Source organism: Daktulosphaira vitifoliae, unplaced genomic scaffold (assembly GCF_025091365.1).
Source record: "Daktulosphaira vitifoliae isolate Bord-2020 unplaced genomic scaffold, ASM2509136v1 Scaffold_4, whole genome shotgun sequence".
Lineage (NCBI taxonomy): Eukaryota > Metazoa > Arthropoda > Insecta > Hemiptera > Phylloxeridae > Daktulosphaira > Daktulosphaira vitifoliae.
In genome coordinates, this window is record NW_026099575.1 from 7,847,507 (window position 1) to 7,867,028 (window position 19,522).

General features: G+C 25.1%; 1 protein-coding gene across 4 annotated transcripts in view; it reads left to right on the forward strand.

The window, feature by feature from the left end:
• LOC126903691 (echinoderm microtubule-associated protein-like 2) overlaps window positions 1-17,834 on the forward strand; it is a 29,314-nt gene extending 11,480 nt beyond the window's left edge. Inside the window, exons 1-19 of one of the 4 annotated variants that reach the window (XM_050682066.1) lie at window positions 2,487-2,641; window positions 3,879-4,079; window positions 5,120-5,285; window positions 5,354-5,593; window positions 6,752-6,832; window positions 12,480-12,635; window positions 13,179-13,328; window positions 13,436-13,508; window positions 13,570-13,671; window positions 13,735-13,839; window positions 14,210-14,450; window positions 14,541-14,698; window positions 14,766-15,023; window positions 15,100-15,237; window positions 15,309-15,425; window positions 15,565-15,624; window positions 16,344-16,431; window positions 16,705-16,931; window positions 17,459-17,834. In XM_050682066.1, coding sequence (XP_050538023.1) covers window positions 2,605-2,641; window positions 3,879-4,079; window positions 5,120-5,285; window positions 5,354-5,593; window positions 6,752-6,832; window positions 12,480-12,635; window positions 13,179-13,328; window positions 13,436-13,508; window positions 13,570-13,671; window positions 13,735-13,839; window positions 14,210-14,450; window positions 14,541-14,698; window positions 14,766-15,023; window positions 15,100-15,237; window positions 15,309-15,425; window positions 15,565-15,624; window positions 16,344-16,431; window positions 16,705-16,931; window positions 17,459-17,584 — 2,724 coding nt within the window. In that variant the 5' untranslated portion in view covers window positions 2,487-2,604 and the 3' untranslated portion in view covers window positions 17,585-17,834. Of the gene's footprint in view, window positions 1-2,486; window positions 2,642-3,878; window positions 4,080-5,119; window positions 5,286-5,353; window positions 5,594-6,751; window positions 6,833-12,479; window positions 12,636-13,178; window positions 13,329-13,435; window positions 13,509-13,569; window positions 13,672-13,734; window positions 13,840-14,209; window positions 14,451-14,540; window positions 14,699-14,765; window positions 15,024-15,099; window positions 15,238-15,308; window positions 15,426-15,564; window positions 15,625-16,343; window positions 16,432-16,704; window positions 16,932-17,458 lie in introns of those variants that run through there. The other 3 variants (XM_050682065.1, XM_050682068.1, XM_050682067.1) reach the window with 3 other exon arrangements.
• The last annotated feature ends 1,688 nt before the right edge of the window (window positions 17,835-19,522 follow it).

The following is a 19,522-nucleotide window of genomic DNA, read 5'->3' on the forward strand; positions in this document are numbered from 1 at the left end:
CCTTCGAAATTTGTTTTTGTTGAACCTTTGAAAAAAAGTTTTAGTTTCACATTCCATTATCAAGTTCACGTTAAAAATTTATTTATTCATATTTAATCATTTTAATATTATTTTGATACTATTATTAAAAACTATACACAACTAAAAAGTGCCAGCACTAGATTTTGAGGTGACCCTGTGTCGTAAGAAAAGGGGTTGAATTTGTGAAGATCTTTATAGTAAAAATGATTAGATGGTAAAGATACCATTTTTTTTTTGTTTGGAGGGGTAATGAAATAGCACTGCTATGTGCAGAGCCTCATAAAGTACGAACCCCACTTGACCTGCCCTTACGTCGGCATTGTAATCAATTAATGAAAATAATTTGAACGTAATTATTTTACATTAGTGCCATTTTGATAAAATGTATTATAAATAAATTTAAAGCATTTTTGTTTAAATCAAATCAGTGACATAGCCAAATAGAGAGCTAAAGGGGTAATAGTCCCATCCCCTTTGACTGTTATTACTATAAGCAGTATATGACTTTATTGTTAAAATGAAAATAGATGATAAGTTCAATGAAAAGTTTTGATCTTTAGCGAAATTTCTGGTTACGCCACTGAAGTAAATACTCCACATAATCGTTCTTGCTATGATAAATTTACTAAAATAAATTTAAGACACAAATTAGTTGAAGAGGAACGATGACACAAGGGAAAAGGTGATCTGCGTTTTAGTGTATGGTAGCACTGGCATCGCTTATCGATTGACCCTCGTGGTCACCCTTTAAGTATAGCAGTAGCGTTATAGTGGGAATTTCTTATGGAGACACTTCCAACTGCAATGACTGCAACGCGGTGTAGGTGGCCGTTGTATTTGAAATAGGATATTGAAGTGAATATGTTGTTTGTGTGCGTTGATATTTCCAGGTTTGTTCAATTGATATTCTCGGTCTAGTTATGTATTTATATTGAGTTTTACTATGAAACTGTTAAGTATGTATTTTCCGTTGGATTTGTAATATATACATATTATATTGTAACGTTACATACATATATATATAACTATATATTTGAGTGCATAGTGTTCCTAACAAAAAGAGGATTCGCTTTTTTATTTTTATACTTTTCATGCTTCTATTGTAGAAAAATATAATTTTTTTGTGTTAACACGCGAACGTTGTATCAATGTAGGATTGCTACCCACCTAATTGTCTAAAGTAATAAGATAATCTATTTTTTATTTAATTTTTTACATGAAAGGTATTAGATTCAAATTGTTTACACTGATGGTCATAATGAGTAGGCTATGGCTTCAACTTTTTACCTTGACAAAACTAGCTGGAAATACTATATTTATGTCTTTTAGGTCGTCAACCTCTGTTCCTAGTATTATCCAAATTTAGCATTCACCTCTACGTTTAAAATATTTATATATATATCCTGTCACGGGACTTTATGTGAGAACTCTTATTTTCCTACAAGTTACGCAGTGATGTTTATTTTATTATGATTTCTATATCTTTCTCTAAAAAAAGAAATTTTTCTATTTCTTGAAATTGACAAGATAATATTGATTGATTATTATTGACAGTTTTAAATAAATTATTTTCTTTTTTGAAATTGTATTTTTCTGTCAATAAAAATATGTTAATAATGTACACATTTTTATATAATTATAAATTAATTTTAAAGTAATTATCATTTACTTTTATAGCTTATATGAATATATTTTTGGATTACACAATTATGTAAAGGGTTCCTATCATACATTTATTTGTAGTTGAGGTGTAAACAACTATATGACATGCTGTTTTTTGAAATCTGATATTAAGTATAACATTTGTTAAATACAATACAACCTATTCATGTGACAATAATTAATTATGTTCTTACGCCTTTACTCTAACCATCATTGTAACTAGTATTTGAAAATAGATTAACGATTTTTGTATGGCAAAACTATTAGTAGTAAATAATCATTAAAATCTTTCAAATAACATTTCGCTCTATTGTATGACACAACAAGATTTTATCATTCAAATTATCTCAGATCTTAAAATAAAATAAAAATATTAATTGAATTTATTTTATTTTTGTGTTAATGTTAAAATGATTCCGACTATATACTTTAAAGTTTCATACGGTGGCAATTATTCCTTTTTATTACGTACATTTTATAACTCTATTTGAAATAAGTTGTTTTTGACCATTTGAAATCTTAATATTTTTTTTTTGACATTCGGTACTATCTAACTCGTCCGGTTTAAAAATTAAAACACTTTTATCATATCTTATTTTAATTTTGTTTTTAACAAGCTTATTTAATTAGATCAAACAACTGTCTTTATTACTTGCGTTTTAATTTTTTCCCCTTAGTTTGTTTTAATTAGTTTTACCGATAACACACGCAATACGAGCGTTGTCGCGTGCCAAATTGTGTCAAGTTCGGTTTATTTTCAGGCGGTCTTATTTATGTTCCGGGTAAATTTATGTATAAGTCATAGTTATATCCATTATTGCTAAATGAAACGATAATGATTGATCTTCATCGGACATGATAGTTGTTGATGGTAGCGTACAAAATAATTAATACTTCAGAAACTCAACATTAAGCAACATCATGCAGACCATAACATCAAAAGTGCAGTTAGCCTGGAGTGAGTGATTATTTATTCCCTATGTGTATAAAGTAGCTATATATTATAAGTACAATATAACTGTCATTCATAATAAATGTATGTGTGAATGTGTCAATTAGTATTGTACGACATTTGTTATTTTATATTTGACAGTCAATAATCAGGTATTTATTTGATCGATTTTTATAGTCTTAATTTGTTGTAAAAGTTGATAAACCACTTTATGTACATGTCATAAAAAATCTTTACTTATGTTCATCCACATACTTTTTATTTTAACATTAAGCGATTTCTTATAGCTATTGGCATTAGATATTTTAATTAAAAACAGACAAGCCCACGCTAATGTTTATGAGAACTTACTCAGCTACTGACAAATAAGTTTTTATTTAAGACAATATGTATTGTAATAGATACCTTATATGTAATACTGCAATTAAAGTAGTGTTATTTTAATTTGATCTTATGTTTATAAATGTTATTTTTTTATAATAAAATGTTTATCGTGGGAGGTAACTTAATTAATATTATGATATTTAGTAAACATTATGCTATGTAAATTATTAATCAATTTATTTTATTATTATTTTCCTACTTTAATAAATAATATTGACTTTAAGATTTATCATAAATCATTCATTTTTAAATAATTGTTATTAAGGTGAATAAATTATTTTTCTTTTTATTTATTTATTTGAAATATTCATTTTTTTTTTAATTAATTATTATTACTACCAAATAAGTATATTATGAATAGGGTTTATAAAGTTTATTTAGTCATTCCAAGTACATCAATAATAAGTAGATATTCGTTTTTGTTTTTTCTTAATCTTTATTAAAGTATATTGATTAGGTTATTAGTTTGGACGGCGGAGGGATCTCCCCCCCTCGAACAAAAACAGTCCATGTGATACTATGATATACTTATGATAAATTTACATGGAATTGGTATCTCGGGAGTGATCCAAACAAATTTTATAAATGCATAAAGTCCCAAAACCTAATTATGAATTCGAACCAGTGTATTTTAAATTTGACATTACCATTAAAGACAATTGTTCATTATAAGTATAAATTGGGTTAAAATAAAGTAGTATTAAAGATAATATTACGTAGAATATTTTTTATGAAGTATTGCACTTAGCGTAGATATTGAACGATTGAAATCTATTAAAAATGTATTCTTAATTGCCATAGAAAACTAAGAATCAAAAAAAATATTTATACGTTAATAATAGAATCTTTTTTTCTGTAGATGACATGCTTGAGACGGAAAATGAATCTCTTAGGGACAGGGTAGGTGATTTAGAAAAGAAAGTTTTAGAACAGGGAGATGAAATTGTTTGTCTACGGTCTACATTAGCTGACGTTCTTAGACGGCTAAATCAAGTAGAAGGCTGTCGTGCACTGAGTCTAAATACATCTGCTTTAAAAAATGGAAACTCGCCTAGGCCAGGTTTGTCATAACATACAGTTAATAATTGAAAATAGTGATATTGTTTTTTTTCTGTTAATTAGTCAAAGAATTTTTTTGAATTATTAACAAAGCAACACGTAGAAATACATTTTTTAAAAGATTTAGGAATAAATGTATATGATTTATTTGTAAATTAAAGTTATACAATTTGTATATAGTTGATTTCTTTTTAAAGATCAGTTCCTTAAAAAACATCATCAGTTATTATATAGTGAAATATCAAAAATAGAAACTTATAATATTACTATTATATATAAAATTTTATAAAAATATTTATTATTTAAAATATTCAGTAATCATCTTTATTTTCTTTAAATTTAATGTCTAACAGTATATTAAAAATTATTTAAATAAGAATTTAATAAATTTTAATAGCAATTATAATTTAAAATTATAATGGTTTAATATATGGCTGAAAAAAATATATAATTAACATTGATTAATTAATGTACTATGTTATAAAATTATTGTCTTTTATTTAATAAACTTTGGTTAACATGCAATGTGTTTGTTTAAAAGAAACAGCATCAGGGGCTATTGAATACAACCAAACTTCCATTAGTAAATTTCGTTTTACTATTTTATGGCTACTATTTCAAATATCATGTAAGGTGAAGTGGGGCAATTGTAAATGATTTTTTTTTTATAAATGCAAATATTTTTATTACAGACTGGCATCTAAAATAATAGAAATACATATAAAAACAAGCATTATTCAATCTAAAATAATTGCTATTAAATATTCCAAGAGAAAAATGATATATATATACAATTGGGGTAGTTGTGGGGTACTTCACCATAAAAATATCTAACATGTATTTTAAGTGCTTTCAGTGTAATATTTATTTGTAAAAAATCATGTATGTGCAACTATATATCAATGTAATAGTAAATAGTAATTAATAATAATTCTATACATATCATAAAAAACTATAAGGAACAATACATTAAGATTTATCTATTATAACATCTTATAATTATAACTTCATTATTAAAATGTCATGTTTTGTTCATCGTAGCAAGCTACTATGGTGGAAGTAGTCATCATTTAATATCACCAACTTTATCACAAAGAGAAATTAATCTTCGCTATAGATCTACTAATGAACATCCAGGATCTGCACTCAGAGACCCTGTGCGAAGAGTTCCAAGTCACAATAGCTCACATTCTTCACTACCTCAAAGGTAAAATTAAAATGTATTACTTAAATTTTTATCCATTAAGTAAAATAACATTTAATATTTCTTTACAGAAAAGCTGTACATTATCAGTCAACAGGTTCACTACATTCTGATTCACCTAGTTCCAGTAGTGTATCACCTGTACCTCCAGCATCACCTTCCCCTTCACCTACTAGACCTGGCACTGCTCATAAATCACAAAAGACTACAATATCAAATTTACATAACTCCAAAAGATGGAGTTCTACTGGAGACTTTAACCAAGCACAAAATATGAGTGTGGCTCCCCAATCATCAACATTGACTTCTAGGTGAATTGACTTAGAATTTATTCTACATCATGGTGTTGTTAAGCATTGCTTTTTGTGCTTCATTTTTATTTTTATACAATATTCTATAAATAGAACCTGTTGCTTAAGTTTTGCTGTGATTAAGTCCTAGAGTAGTCCATATTATGAACTTCATAATACTTGATACTGGTTTATGTGCAATCATGCTATTTAATATTACCACAAGAAAAAAAAATCACATATATTTTTCTTAGTAGAACCTTTATTTCATTTCAATATACACATAAATAAATAATAATTAATTAATAAGACATGTTAACTATCAAATATTTGATTCTCTTTATGTGTTTTCAATATTCTTAAATTCTCACACTTACAAAATTTTTCGAATTATTCTATATTAGCCAATTTATTTAAAATATTATTTCAAACAGACATAATTAAATTAACATAAATTTCTCATAGTTATATAGACTGATTAATTGATATAGTCATATCCAAATTGCTTTTTTATTTTATTTTTTTTAAGGTTATTTTTCTATATAATAATATTTAAGTACAGAATGGCTAGTTATAGAAAAATTAAAGATTTATCGGAGTATAAATTTTAACAACAGATTTATTTACCAGTAAAGTTCTATTATCTAGATATAAAACTAACAACTTCATTAATTTTAACATATTTAATTGTAACAATTTTTTATTAAAAACAAATCTCTGAAAATGTATCTAAATTAAAAAATGAAGAAGGCTTTATATTTAAGTTATATTTTGATTACTCATAGTATAATTTTATAATTTCAATGTAGAGTTTAATTTTTTAATTTGTGTTTGTGTTAATTAACAAAATTATCCAATTTGCAGTAAAAAATTAAGTAATAATGATATAGTAAATTTATTGGAGGAAGGGATTTTAGTAACTGAATTATTGACTTTATTTATATCTCGATCTCCAAATGTGTTAAATAACTGAAATTATAAAAACTTTGTAAATTTTTATACAGTTATATTTATGATAAAACAATTTTTCTTACTATTGTTACTATTAAAAAAACAAGCTATTGTTGAAAGATATTGTGTTTTAAATTTAAGCAATATCTTTTACCATAGCTAAAAGTTATTAATTTTTAATTTTTTGTATGTTTTTGCTTGTTTTGTGCAAAATTTAACTCATGGTAGACTTGCTACAAAGTCTTTGCTTAATTTGAATTTGCGGTCACAGCCCCAACAAAGTCAGCACATTCATCATCAAAAACATGGGTAAGTTGATTCCCATTTATCATTTTCTGAAGTTTATTTGTATAGTGATGCTCATTTTTATAGCTTTTATACCATATTATTAATTAACTGGGTTTGAGAAAGTTCAAGTGATTTTTATTCATGGTTTGTGTGCATAGCTAAAGTTTTTTAAGTATAGTAAACATTTAACATAACATTGTAGAGATTAATTATTATACTAAAAGTAAGTTAAAATAATACGTAATAACTAAGGCCCAGAATTATATGCATTCATATATTTTATTAAGTTAATCTGAATAGACTGTCAGTTAGTACGAAATGCTTCACAAATCTACTTGAAAATTTAAAAATGTGTTGTTACCGAGATTATAGTTTTGGGAGTAATGGTATATCTTCCCAAAACAAAAAAATATTTCTGCTGTTATATAATTTTAGGACAATGTTTCCTAAACTTGGGAACCTTTAAAGTGGCCCAAACAAAATTTATAAATGCTAATAAATCCATGCCTTAATAATAACTATGATTCTGTATGTAGCTTATATAAAGAAAAGTAAATTGATACTATTATGAAATATTTTATTTTAATAGTAATTTTTTATAAGTTAAAAATTAAATTTATTTTTTTTTTAGTTAAATTACAATTAATTTCCTTATTAATTAATTCCATGAATCCTATTTTTAAAAATTGGGTCGTTATCCAAACTTAAGAATCTGAAACCCTACCTGTATAATACATGTACAAGGCAATTTTATAAGTTTATGAATTATAACTATATGTTTTATGTATCATTAATTATTATTGATAATTCAAGAAAGTAAATAAATTTTGTAAATGCTAAATTTTTTTTAATTTTGTTTTATTTGTGTAATATTTTTACAATTTAAAGTAGCCAAACTTACTTATCTATTTATTACTTGAAATTATTATTCTGATTATAAGGTTTGATTTACTTAATTTCTAAAATGTGTATAATTTTTATTAAGTATCTTATCAACAGTATTTTTTATCAATTAGACCACCACATATATTGAAATTAACAACTATGCTTTTCACTAATTTATTGAAGGCTGAATCGAGGCTTTTAATATGTGATATTAGATAAAAATTATGTATTATATGTATATTGTGGCTAAATGTTATTTATATAAATATAATGATAATAATTTATTATCATTATATTATATATTTATTATTATTACAATATAATTTTTAAAAAATAGAATTTTAAGTTTTTTATGATAGTATATTTTTAATATATTATAAATGTAAATTTTATCAGTATTTATTTCACTAGATTTTATATGTTTTTCAGATTTAAAATGTTGTCTCTTATTTAATTTTAGTATATTCCTTTATAAGTTTTTTAAATAATTAAATTATACTTCAGTTATAAATACTTATGTTAAATCGGACTAAAGACTATAGCGTTAGGTTTTTTTACACTGTAGTTATTCACTTAAATTTTATAGTTATATCGTTAAATATGTTTGTTTAAGCCTTGCATCTTTTTTTGGTATTTTAGGGTGTGCCTGTGAACAAATTAAATATTTTATTAAAGATCCTAATATATAATCGGGAAAAAATAAGTGTATATACTTACACATATTTTTTAAAAAATTATGCCTTATTTTAATGATTTGGTGCTGTAATTTTGATACAAAAGATACACATTATAGAAGTGTTGGTGAATTAACCACATACAAGGACAAATAGACGCCGCAGTCTATACGTATATATATATAAAGCAGCAGTTTCAACTGACTATGACATAATTTTATGTTTACAAGCGGAGCCCGACAGTGCAGTAGTTACTCGATACCGAAACGCACGTTATTTAACTTGATTATCTAAGAAATCGAATTCCAGTAAATATTTTTGTGTTTATTTAAAAATTTGTGTGACTTAAAATTTCTAAACCAACTTGAAATATGTCTAAGGCTCAGGCTCAGGCTAAGTAATTTATACTTTTAATTCTGTTTAAAGTTTTAACATAAGTATATTGAAAATATTTGAAATAGTCATATATTATTTTTAATATATATTTTTCTGCTCAACAAAAATCCCTTTTTAAGTATTCACATGTGTTAAAATAATATTGTCATTGAAATACTTTTTGAACGTGTTTACTCTAGGATGCTTAGACATTGATTTTTAACATCCAATACCTTGCAATTGAATTTCAATTTAACTGTTAAATTGTTATTTAAGGGTTAGAGGAGTCAACACATTTTATTAATTTCAGATAGTTCATTAGAGAAGAAAGTTGACAAAATAAAAAAAAAAAAATTATATGTTGAGTTTTTATTTTGTTCATTTCAATTGAATTAAAATGACTACTTTTACCATTTAATATAACATGATTTGTCATGAAAATAACGCTAACCATTTAAAGGTTATCTAATGATCTAACCCAAAATGATCATGACCAAAGATAGATGTCATAGTTTTAATTATAAAATAGTAGTTTTTAAATATTATTCTTCTGTATTTGTAAAATATACTTTAACACTCTTACCTCAACTATGAATGTTTCTCAACTGTTACGAGTTATCAAAATCTGTTCTTTTCATTCTATTCGTAGTAAAAATAAACATGTTGAATTTAATGACACTTAAATCAAAAATTAACATTTATTATTTTATTAAAATTCTTAATAATAAAAATGTTCGTCGATTTAATTTTTGTGAAACACATTTATCTCTATACATTATAATTTAGACTAGTAGAACTAAATAAAACAGGGTTAATTCTAAAAATTAGGAATGTCATAATTTAGATCGTTATAAGTAGAGCATAAAATGTACATTTATATTATTGTTTTATTTTTAACAGCTTTTTTAAAAATGGTGTTATTTGTTAATGTATTGATGAAACTAAAATTATTTTACTGAAAAATTAAGGGTTGGAATAATTAATCAATATAAACGAAAAATTGAATAAATTAATAATCAATTATGTCCAAAGAAAAAATTGTATTACCAGAATAGAGTAATGAACTTAAATTAAAATATTTTGTCAATTTTTAATTACATTAACAACGATTTATTTATTCATGCAATAATGTGCTTCGTTTAATTTAATTTGCACGAAATCAGTTCATTAAATGCGATTAGGTATGCGTGCATCAGTGTAAAAATTAAGACATATTCTTATATACATTAAAAACAATTGCTATAAAAAAGTTTAATTGATTACTTAAAATAAAACTGTAGTTTTCTCGGTTAAGGCAGCAGAATATTATTTTAACACAAAAGTAAAACTTCATGAAATATTATTTTTAATTTATTAAAAACTAAAGGCAAGTTGCGTGTTCAGCAGAAATAGTAGATCATATGTTATTATAATAACACTATCCTTAAAAAATAATAATGTCCGTTGAATATTCTGTTTTTTATTTTAGTTTTTAAACATTGATTATGGATTTTATCTTCCATTTGAAACTTATGAACTTTGTCCATTGATTGACTATCAGTATAACAATATTCGATTTTATATAGTGTTTTAAATATTATATAGGTATTTTTTAAAAATTTAACTAATGAAAGATTTTAGGACAATAAATATTAGTTTTTAAAGGTTCCTATAATTTAATGGTAATATTTCTCTTTTGTATTGTTTTTTTATGTCTTTAATTTTATTGACCATTTAAGTTAAAATTAAAACTTTATTTTACAAATAAATATTTTACTAATTAAACTATTTAATTTTGGCTTTAAGCCATCGAGTTCAAATTAGGTACTTAAACCGCCTTTATTGTGTAATTTTTTAAATTTTAGCCAGCGTTGCAACTAGAGCCAAAAATCTAGAAGGTGCTAAGATCATATATGACACACAAAGCCATGGATACTCCGCCTATACCTTTCATTTCATCACATTAATATATATGGCTGTATAATGATATAATATAAAATTGGAGTGGTCATATTATGAGGAGAGAGAAATCGGAATCTGTTAGGATAGTTTTAAAAATTAATGTTGAGGCAAGAAGAGGAAGATCAAAAAAACAGATGGAGGGATTTTATTAAATGCTATATGATGTGTGCGTAGATGATGTGGGAGATCGTGTCAAGTGAAAGTTTAGGATAAGGGTGGTCAATCCCAAGTAGTTTGGATTAACACGAGGAAAAAGAATGAATAATGAAGGGATAACGATGACAGTTTATTGATGACTGTATAACTGAGTTAATGATTGTGGTTAATCGGTAACTTATGAAAATATAAAATCAAGTGTGGAGATTCTGAAGCACCCCCAGAGTCGCGTCACTGTTTTAAATGTTCAAAATACAATATATTTATTTATTATCAAATTTTAGTTTAAATAAAATTAATACAAATATTTTATTGGTAGCAAATTTATTTCTTTATTACTAAACAATCTGTTTTGTAGCTACCTGTTTCAATGTTGAATTCGAAAATATTTACTACTTTATACCATAATGTTTACGTCTTAAATGTCACTTTTATTTGGAATTTGAAAATTGGCAATAAATTTATTTATTACTGATTTTAACTCGATGATTACTATTATACAAGTATTACAAGTATACAGTGGATTAATAGCCTTCTAAATCAATATTGACTGTCTCTTTTGAATAAATATTTATTTTTACTCAAACATTGCCAATTATTTTTACTACTACTGGTTGTATTAAAATATTTTTACATGAAAATGGACGTTAAATGTTAGTTACAGGGTTAGTTGACAAAAAATATCGATCGGGTACATTTAAATAATTTTTGTCAGAAATTCATATAAAATGTAGTATTAACTATTTCAAAATGACATCAAGGCCGGTTAAAATATTGATTATGTATTTTTTATATACATTTTAGAACGTCTATTTAATAGTTATTGTTAAAATTTTTGGACTGTAGTATTGCGGCTACTGTTTTATATTAATATTAATTAGGTTCATACATTGCATATAATATATGTCTCATTTACTTAAATTAAAATTATTTTTACTCCATTTTATACAAAGTACATGCGTTGAGTTGTCTTGACTTATCAATTTTGTAGTCGTGAATGTTATTTTAATCCTTATCCGCCTCTGAATAATAAGTTTGCATTAATATTTGATTGTATTGTTAAATTATCCTTTTTGCTTATTATAGCCTATCCCATTTAATTTCCGTTTAAATAACTGATCGACCGTTATCACTTAAGTAATAAGGCTTCAACGGATTATTTACCGGTAATTATGTAATTGACTTGTTGAGCTATTTAAGTAGACCTTAATTAAGAATATCAGAAAACAAGCCGTGCGACTGGTGGAAGAAGTTATTATATTTACGAATTCATAGTGGCAGGGAGGTTTATATACGCAGTCTGTACACACATCAGCTATTTTAACATAATTTTTACCACGATAACCTTGGGCTACTCGTCTCTTGTCTTCAATATACACAGTATTGAGTTGTTATCCGCACCATTGGTGTTGTACAACAAACGAAATTTCAGTCGATAATCGGGAGGTTGTTGATTTACGTCGAATTCTAAAATTTATAAATAGTAACCTAATAGATTATAAATAAAATTATAGTGTTGAAAATATGTCGCCGCACGGTCATCTAAAGAAAAAGTTTGTTTAAATTAATTGAAATACTAATAGTGTAAACGATAATTATCGTTTTTAAAATGTATAATATTAATTTTTTTTTTCTAGTACACGCGATGCAACGTTCAACCAAGAAGAAGGCAACGTCCGAATGTTTCTGCGAGGAAGACCCATTAATCTTTATGCACCTTCTAATGAAATCGCTACATATGATATCACCAAAGTGGCTACGGCACCATCGTCCAAACTTAAATTAGATTGGGTGTATCCTTTTTTAAAATTTAACTACATATGCATTTGGAATTATAACTATTTAATTGTTTTCAAAATATAGAGTAATTATAATAATTATTCTACTTGCTTAATTTATCTTTATGTATTTTTTCATGAGTAATTTTAATCATAGGTCCAATGTTAATCGAGTTTAACAAATGGTAATGAATGAATTAATAATAACAAATTTTTTAAGTAAAAAAGTAAAATAAAAAAAGTTTGTCATTTTTTAATTTAAAAATTTTTAATTTATTAACTCTATAGTATACAATGAGTGTTAACGGAAATAATTACAGATGTTTTATCAAAATGAAATTAATATTGTACTATTCAAAAGAAAAATCAGTTGGTATTGTAATTAATAAATTATAATTTTAGAATTTATAGAAATTTGAGTGGTATAGTTTTTCCAATTAGTTTTACTTTGTCAAATTGTTGCAGTTAGATTATCAAAATTTTAAGCTATTATCAATTTATAATTATGATATTTAATAGTTAATTTTGAAAAATTCCTTATATTCTATAATGAAACAGTTACGGTTATAGAGGAAAAGACTGTCGTTCCAACTTGTATCTTTTACCAACTGGTGAAATTGTTTATTTTGTAGCCTCTGTGGCTGTATTATACAATGTTGAAGAGCAAAGCCAAAGACATTACCTTGGCCATACTGATGATATTAAATGGTAGGTACTTCCTTAGTTGACTTAATATAGTATGTTAACATTTTTTTTAAATCAAAATTTTAATTTTAAATTGATATCATTTATTTATTTGTTCTACAATATTTTAGTTTAGCCGTTCATCCAAATAAATTGTTAATAGCCACAGGACAAACTGCTGGACATGATCACCGTGAGGGAAAAGTAATAATTATTATATTAAATTAATTTTTGTTATTGAATTTAATTGAAACCTATATTTTAGCCTCATATTAGAGTTTGGAACTCAGTAAGTTTAGCAACAGTTGTTGTTCTAGGATTAGGAGAATTTGAAAGATCTATAAGTTGTTTGTCATTTTCAAAAGCTGTAAGAAAAATTTTTTTATTTAAAATTCATTTTAATGAGTTATTTATTTTTTGTTAATTTAAGGATGGTGGAACTTTATTATGTGCTATTGATGAGGGTAATGACCATAATATATCTGTGTGGGACTGGCAGAAAAATGATAAAGGACATAAAATTACTGAAACAAAGGTTTGTAATAATAAATATTTCTATAAACTACTAATGGCTATATATTTTTATATATTATAAATAGTGGTTCAGTTTTGATTGTTAAATATATTTATCATTTTATAAGTAAATTAGTGTAAAAACCATAATTAAATAAAAGTTTTTAATTAAACTAAATTTGTCCCATTTAATTTTCTTATGACTAAAGTAAAAATATTTTATATGTCTAAGATACAAAATAATGTCCATCTCCTCATAACAACTAGATAAAGTTTTAAATAATTTCAAAACTATTCTTAACATTTAAAAACACTTAATGCAAGTTATCAAAAATAATTATAGTTTACCTTCTAAAATGTTTAAAATTAATCTACATATATATATTTTTTAGTGTTCTATGGATACTGTTGTTGCTGCAGAATTCCATCCTCTAGAACGTAATCAAATTGTTACTTGTGGTAAAGGTCATATCAGTTTTTGGACTTTAGATGCTGGTGGTACTTTATACAAACGCAATGGAATTTTTGATACTACACGGGACCGTCCAAAATATGTGACTTGTTTAGCTTTTACTCAAAATGGTGATGTTTTATCTGGAGATTCAAATGGATCTGTTATTACTTGGGGACGTGGTTAGTTAACTTGAAATTCATTTAAATTAATAATAATTTGTGTAATTTCTAATAAGTCTAATATTGACTTTTTTTATTTACTATTTTTAGGCACTAATAATTTTAGTAAAATCACACGTAATGTACATGAGGGTTCAGTATTTACCATTTGCACTCTTAAAGAAGGGAGTATTATTACTGGTGGAGGCAAAGATGGACGTCTAATACAATTTGATTCAGCCATGCAACCTACTGGATATAATGTTAAAGTAAATTTGAATAATGTGAAATTTAAAAAGAAGATAAAATTTTATTATCAGGTTTTTTTATCACCAGATTGCTGAACATTTGGGTGGAATTCGAACCCTCTCTGAGGGCAGAGGATCACAACTGCTTGTTGGATCAACACGTAACTGTATATTAATAGGTTCATTAAAAATGGGCTTTAGCCCTGCTGTTTTGGGACATACAGATGAATTGTGGGCTTTATGTCCTCATCCTACTGTTTCTCAATTTCTTACTGCTGGATTTGACCGTATAGTACAACTTTGGGACTCTCTTTCTCACTCAGTTGTTTGGAGTAAAGATATTGCTGTAAGTTAAATTGGTAGTTTGATATTTTTAGAATGTTATTATTCTGAATTAATTTATAATGTAATATATATTTTAGGAACAAGCTCAATCAGCTGCATTTTCAACTGATGGTCAAATCATTATTGTTGGTTGTACATCAGGCAAGTGGCTTGTAATGGATTCAGAAACTCGAGAAATTTATTCTTCTCATGTTGATGGAAATGAAGCTATTCAAGTATATATATTAATTAATTACAGAAACATTTTTTTTATTATTAATATATTTTTCTTATATATATTATTTAGGTTGTTAAATTTTCACCTGATGGTTCATACCTAGCTCTAGGCTCTAGAGATAACTATATATATTTATATCAAGTCACTGATGGAGCCAGACATTATACTCGATTAGGCAAATGCACTGTAAGATTCAATTTATTTATTATAACTTTTAAATTTTATTTATCTATAAATAATCATTAACAAATAATTTATCATTTTGAATGTAATGGTACATATTATGTATAAAATAATATTTTTTTTAAACTAATGCAACTCTTAGTCTTGGGATTACAACCGTCGCAGAAGATGTAGCACAGGTGCTTTAATAGATTATGGTTCGGTATGTGCAAGTTTCCTGTAAAAAAATTTGCATGAAGGTGTAAAATTCTGAAATGTATTTGAAAAAGTTGATCATACTACTAGCATAGTAAAATGTACAATTTAACGCTTTTTAAATAATTATACAAGTAGTGACTGTAATATTGAAGAAAATTAAAGTGATTATTACACCTTAAATGTCAAATAATTTTTTTAAATAATTTAAATTACTGAAAACCTTTAATTAATTATAAAATAATATAAAAAAAATACTTCACAGAACATTCATTATTTGATTTCACCTTTTTAATAATTTTTATTATAAATCAATAAATTCAATTACTTATTAGATGAGCCAACTTAGTAGGTTAATATGCCACTAAAATATGTACAGCTATATAATTAATTTTATAAAAGTTGTATGGGTGATGTAATTCATTATTATTGTTCTATATACATTTAATAAATTGATTGTCAATTATTGTCATTAACTTAATAAATTTTCCATTATTCATATGTTTTAAAATGTGCTATTTTAATATTAGCTTAGTATCAATACTTATGAAATTATATAAATTGCTTTTAGTATACATTCATTTTTTTTAGTAAAGTAGTTTACTTTTAAAGCATAGCAAGTATTATTTTTCATATTTGTCCTTTTTCTTTGTGAAAATAATTTAAAATCAAAAAAACCACAAATGCAAGATACATTTTTATAATCACACAATGTAATTTTTTTAGGGACATTCAAGCTTTATTACACATCTAGATTGGTCAGCAGACAATGAATACCTTCGAAGTAATTCTGGAGATTATGAGTTATTATACTGTAAGTTTATTTACTTTTTAAATTAAAATTATTGCTTCAATATTAGTTTATAAAATATACTTAGTAACTTAAACAAAGTAATAAAACTATATGGGGTTTCTAAATCAGTATTCTATAAAAATAGTTTTTTTTTTGTTAAATAATTATATTTTTCATTTTTTAATTTATTTTCTATTAAATATACTAATAATATATTATTACTTTATAAAATTATGCCTATGACTTAACTAGAAAGTTGTTAACTATGGTTATTGTAAAATTAAAACATTATAGGGAAAGCTAAAGTTTGTCGTCAAGTCCCTCAAAGCACACAACTCAGAGATGTTATTTGGGCTTCAAATTCATGCGTGTTGACATTCACTTCTATTGGTATTTGGCCAGAAGGTGCTGATGGTACTGATGTAAATGCTTGTGAACGATCTAATAATTCAAAGTTAATGGCCACTGGTGATGACTTTGGGAAAGTAAAACTTTATGGTTATCCAGTCAAACAACCTAAGGTAATTAAATAGTCGACATTAAGTGTTTTTTATTTAATTTATTGTTAATAAATTATTTTTAATACTTCAATTTATTAACCTAAAGTATTTTACTAAATTTTCTTTTTTTATACTTTATATATAATATATTTGTGTATGATACATAATCTGATTATTTTACTGCACAATATTTTATTTAAAATATTATTGATTTTTACAATAAAATAATATTTTAATATATACATTTTTTTTTATGAAATTCATACAATAAGTTTAGGGCCCCACTAAGAAAAATTATGTACAGGAGTTCTTATGCTAATAAAATTTATTAGCATAAGTTATAAGTATATATTAGCATAAGAACTCCTGTACATAATTTTATTTACAAATAAAATAGCATAAAAATTCAGTTAGAAAAATTATAATATAATTATGTATAATAAATAATCTGATTATTTTATTGTATATTTTATTTTAAATAGAAATTCTGTTTACAATAAAATAACACTTTTAATGTATTAATTTTTTATGATTAAATTTTATTATAGTCACTTTGCCACTCTTATGGAGGACATAGTAGTCACGTGACCAATGTGGCCTTTTTGCATGACGATTCCAGACTGATTACAATTGGTGGTAAAGATATGAGTGTAATTCAATGGGCTATTATTTAAATTAATTTAATTTTTATTAGTACTCATATAATTATTGTATTTTTCAATGTTTAATTACTATCACAAAGTATATAATAAATATTTTATTAAATTACAATAAATTATATCACAATATTTATATATTAAATATGAATATCGAGTTGCGTCCAATATGAGTATTATACACATTATTATTGAAAACCATACATTTAAGTTTTGTTTAATGATTTACTTGTTCTCTTATATTCAGCAAAACTAATTGTTAATTCTTGTTTATGTCTAATTGTATCAATTATTATAATTATTATTATTATTATTGTACTGTAACCTTTCTTTTAATAAAATCAACATAATTTATTATTTTTAAATATAACAACAAATTTTTTGATTAATGCCACACATTTTATTAAGAAAATATTTGAACTAGGGCTATTAAATAATAGCACTAAAACTTGTTTTTTTATGCGCTATAATGAATGGTGTAGAGGGTATACAATATATACTCGCAAATTATTTTTTTGACCAACTTATAGCTTAGAAAAATAACATTTCTGTACTATATGTCTTAAAGAGTATATGATCACAAATCAGCATATAAAAATTTAACAAAAAAGGTTTTTTCAGAAATACCACTGGACTAACAAACTCTTAAAAATATTGATACTTGATAGTCACTGCAAAATGTGACACAATAAAAAAAAAATCAAAGATAAAATTGATATTTGATAAATTTTTATAAAAACTCATTTAATAAAGAAAATTATAATAAAAATAATGTTTAAAGGATAACCATACTTTAATTCATACATTTTTATGAAATAGTAGATGAAGTAGTGCACTTATTAAATCACACTTTATAACTTAACTAAGCTATGGTATGTCAACTTACCCCATTAAAAAATTCAACTTGCCCTGTACCTTGGCAAGATTTTGAACTTGACAATTTATTAGTAATTCTTAAGTTAATTAATTATATTTTACCATAAAGTCTCAATATATATGAAGTAGAACTTCTAACAAATTTCAAGTTATGATAAATACTTCTTTAAGAGATTCAATTAAAGCTTATGAAAATTCTTTATACTTTTTTATTTTGAAAAAATCCAAAATTTGGATTTCGGCTCTTATTTTAAATGTATGAATTAAAGTATGGATATCTTTTAAAGATTATTTTTATTTAAATTGTCTTTATTAAATGACTTTTTATAAAAATTTATTAAATATCAATTTTATCTTTTATTTATTTTTTATTGTGTCCCATTTTGCAGTGACTATCACATTTTATTATTTTAAAGGTGTGTAAGAACATTTATTACTATGTTCTTACCACTTATATTACACAAGTTTTATTTCCATATACTTAATTCGTAATACATATACTTTAGCAGAGGGAGATACTAAAGTGATAATTCTACTCGTCTGTAGCCCGGAGATACTGTCGTCGAACTAACAAAGGGCAGTTGTGTTTGAGTGGCCATTATAGACATAGTTTTCAATAATATTACTTTCGTCTTATTTATAACTTAACTTGTTTTATTCAACGACCTGTCTATCACCAATTGTCGTCATAGCTAACCAACTCCGTCTCACTTGGATATACCTACTAACCAACTGTACTAGGATTCAGGTCAGACGTATTGTACCATTACATATAACTTATATTTACTGAACATCTAAAATATAACTTTACTTTGTCGTTGACATAAAACAATAGTCTAATTTTATTTAATTATCTATCCCCTGTAACTAAGGTACACGATTGCCTGTGTCTCCTTCAGGCAATTAAAACTCATTTAAGGAGATAGGGACGATATTTGGGCAGACGTCGGGTAGCTTCCGATTCTTGATTTTGACCAAGATCCTCACTATTAAACAAGCCCCTAACAGGATATTGCATTACAATCACTTGTATACAAACAAAACGATAATGTTTTTTTCGTGTTTGGAGATTACGCAGAA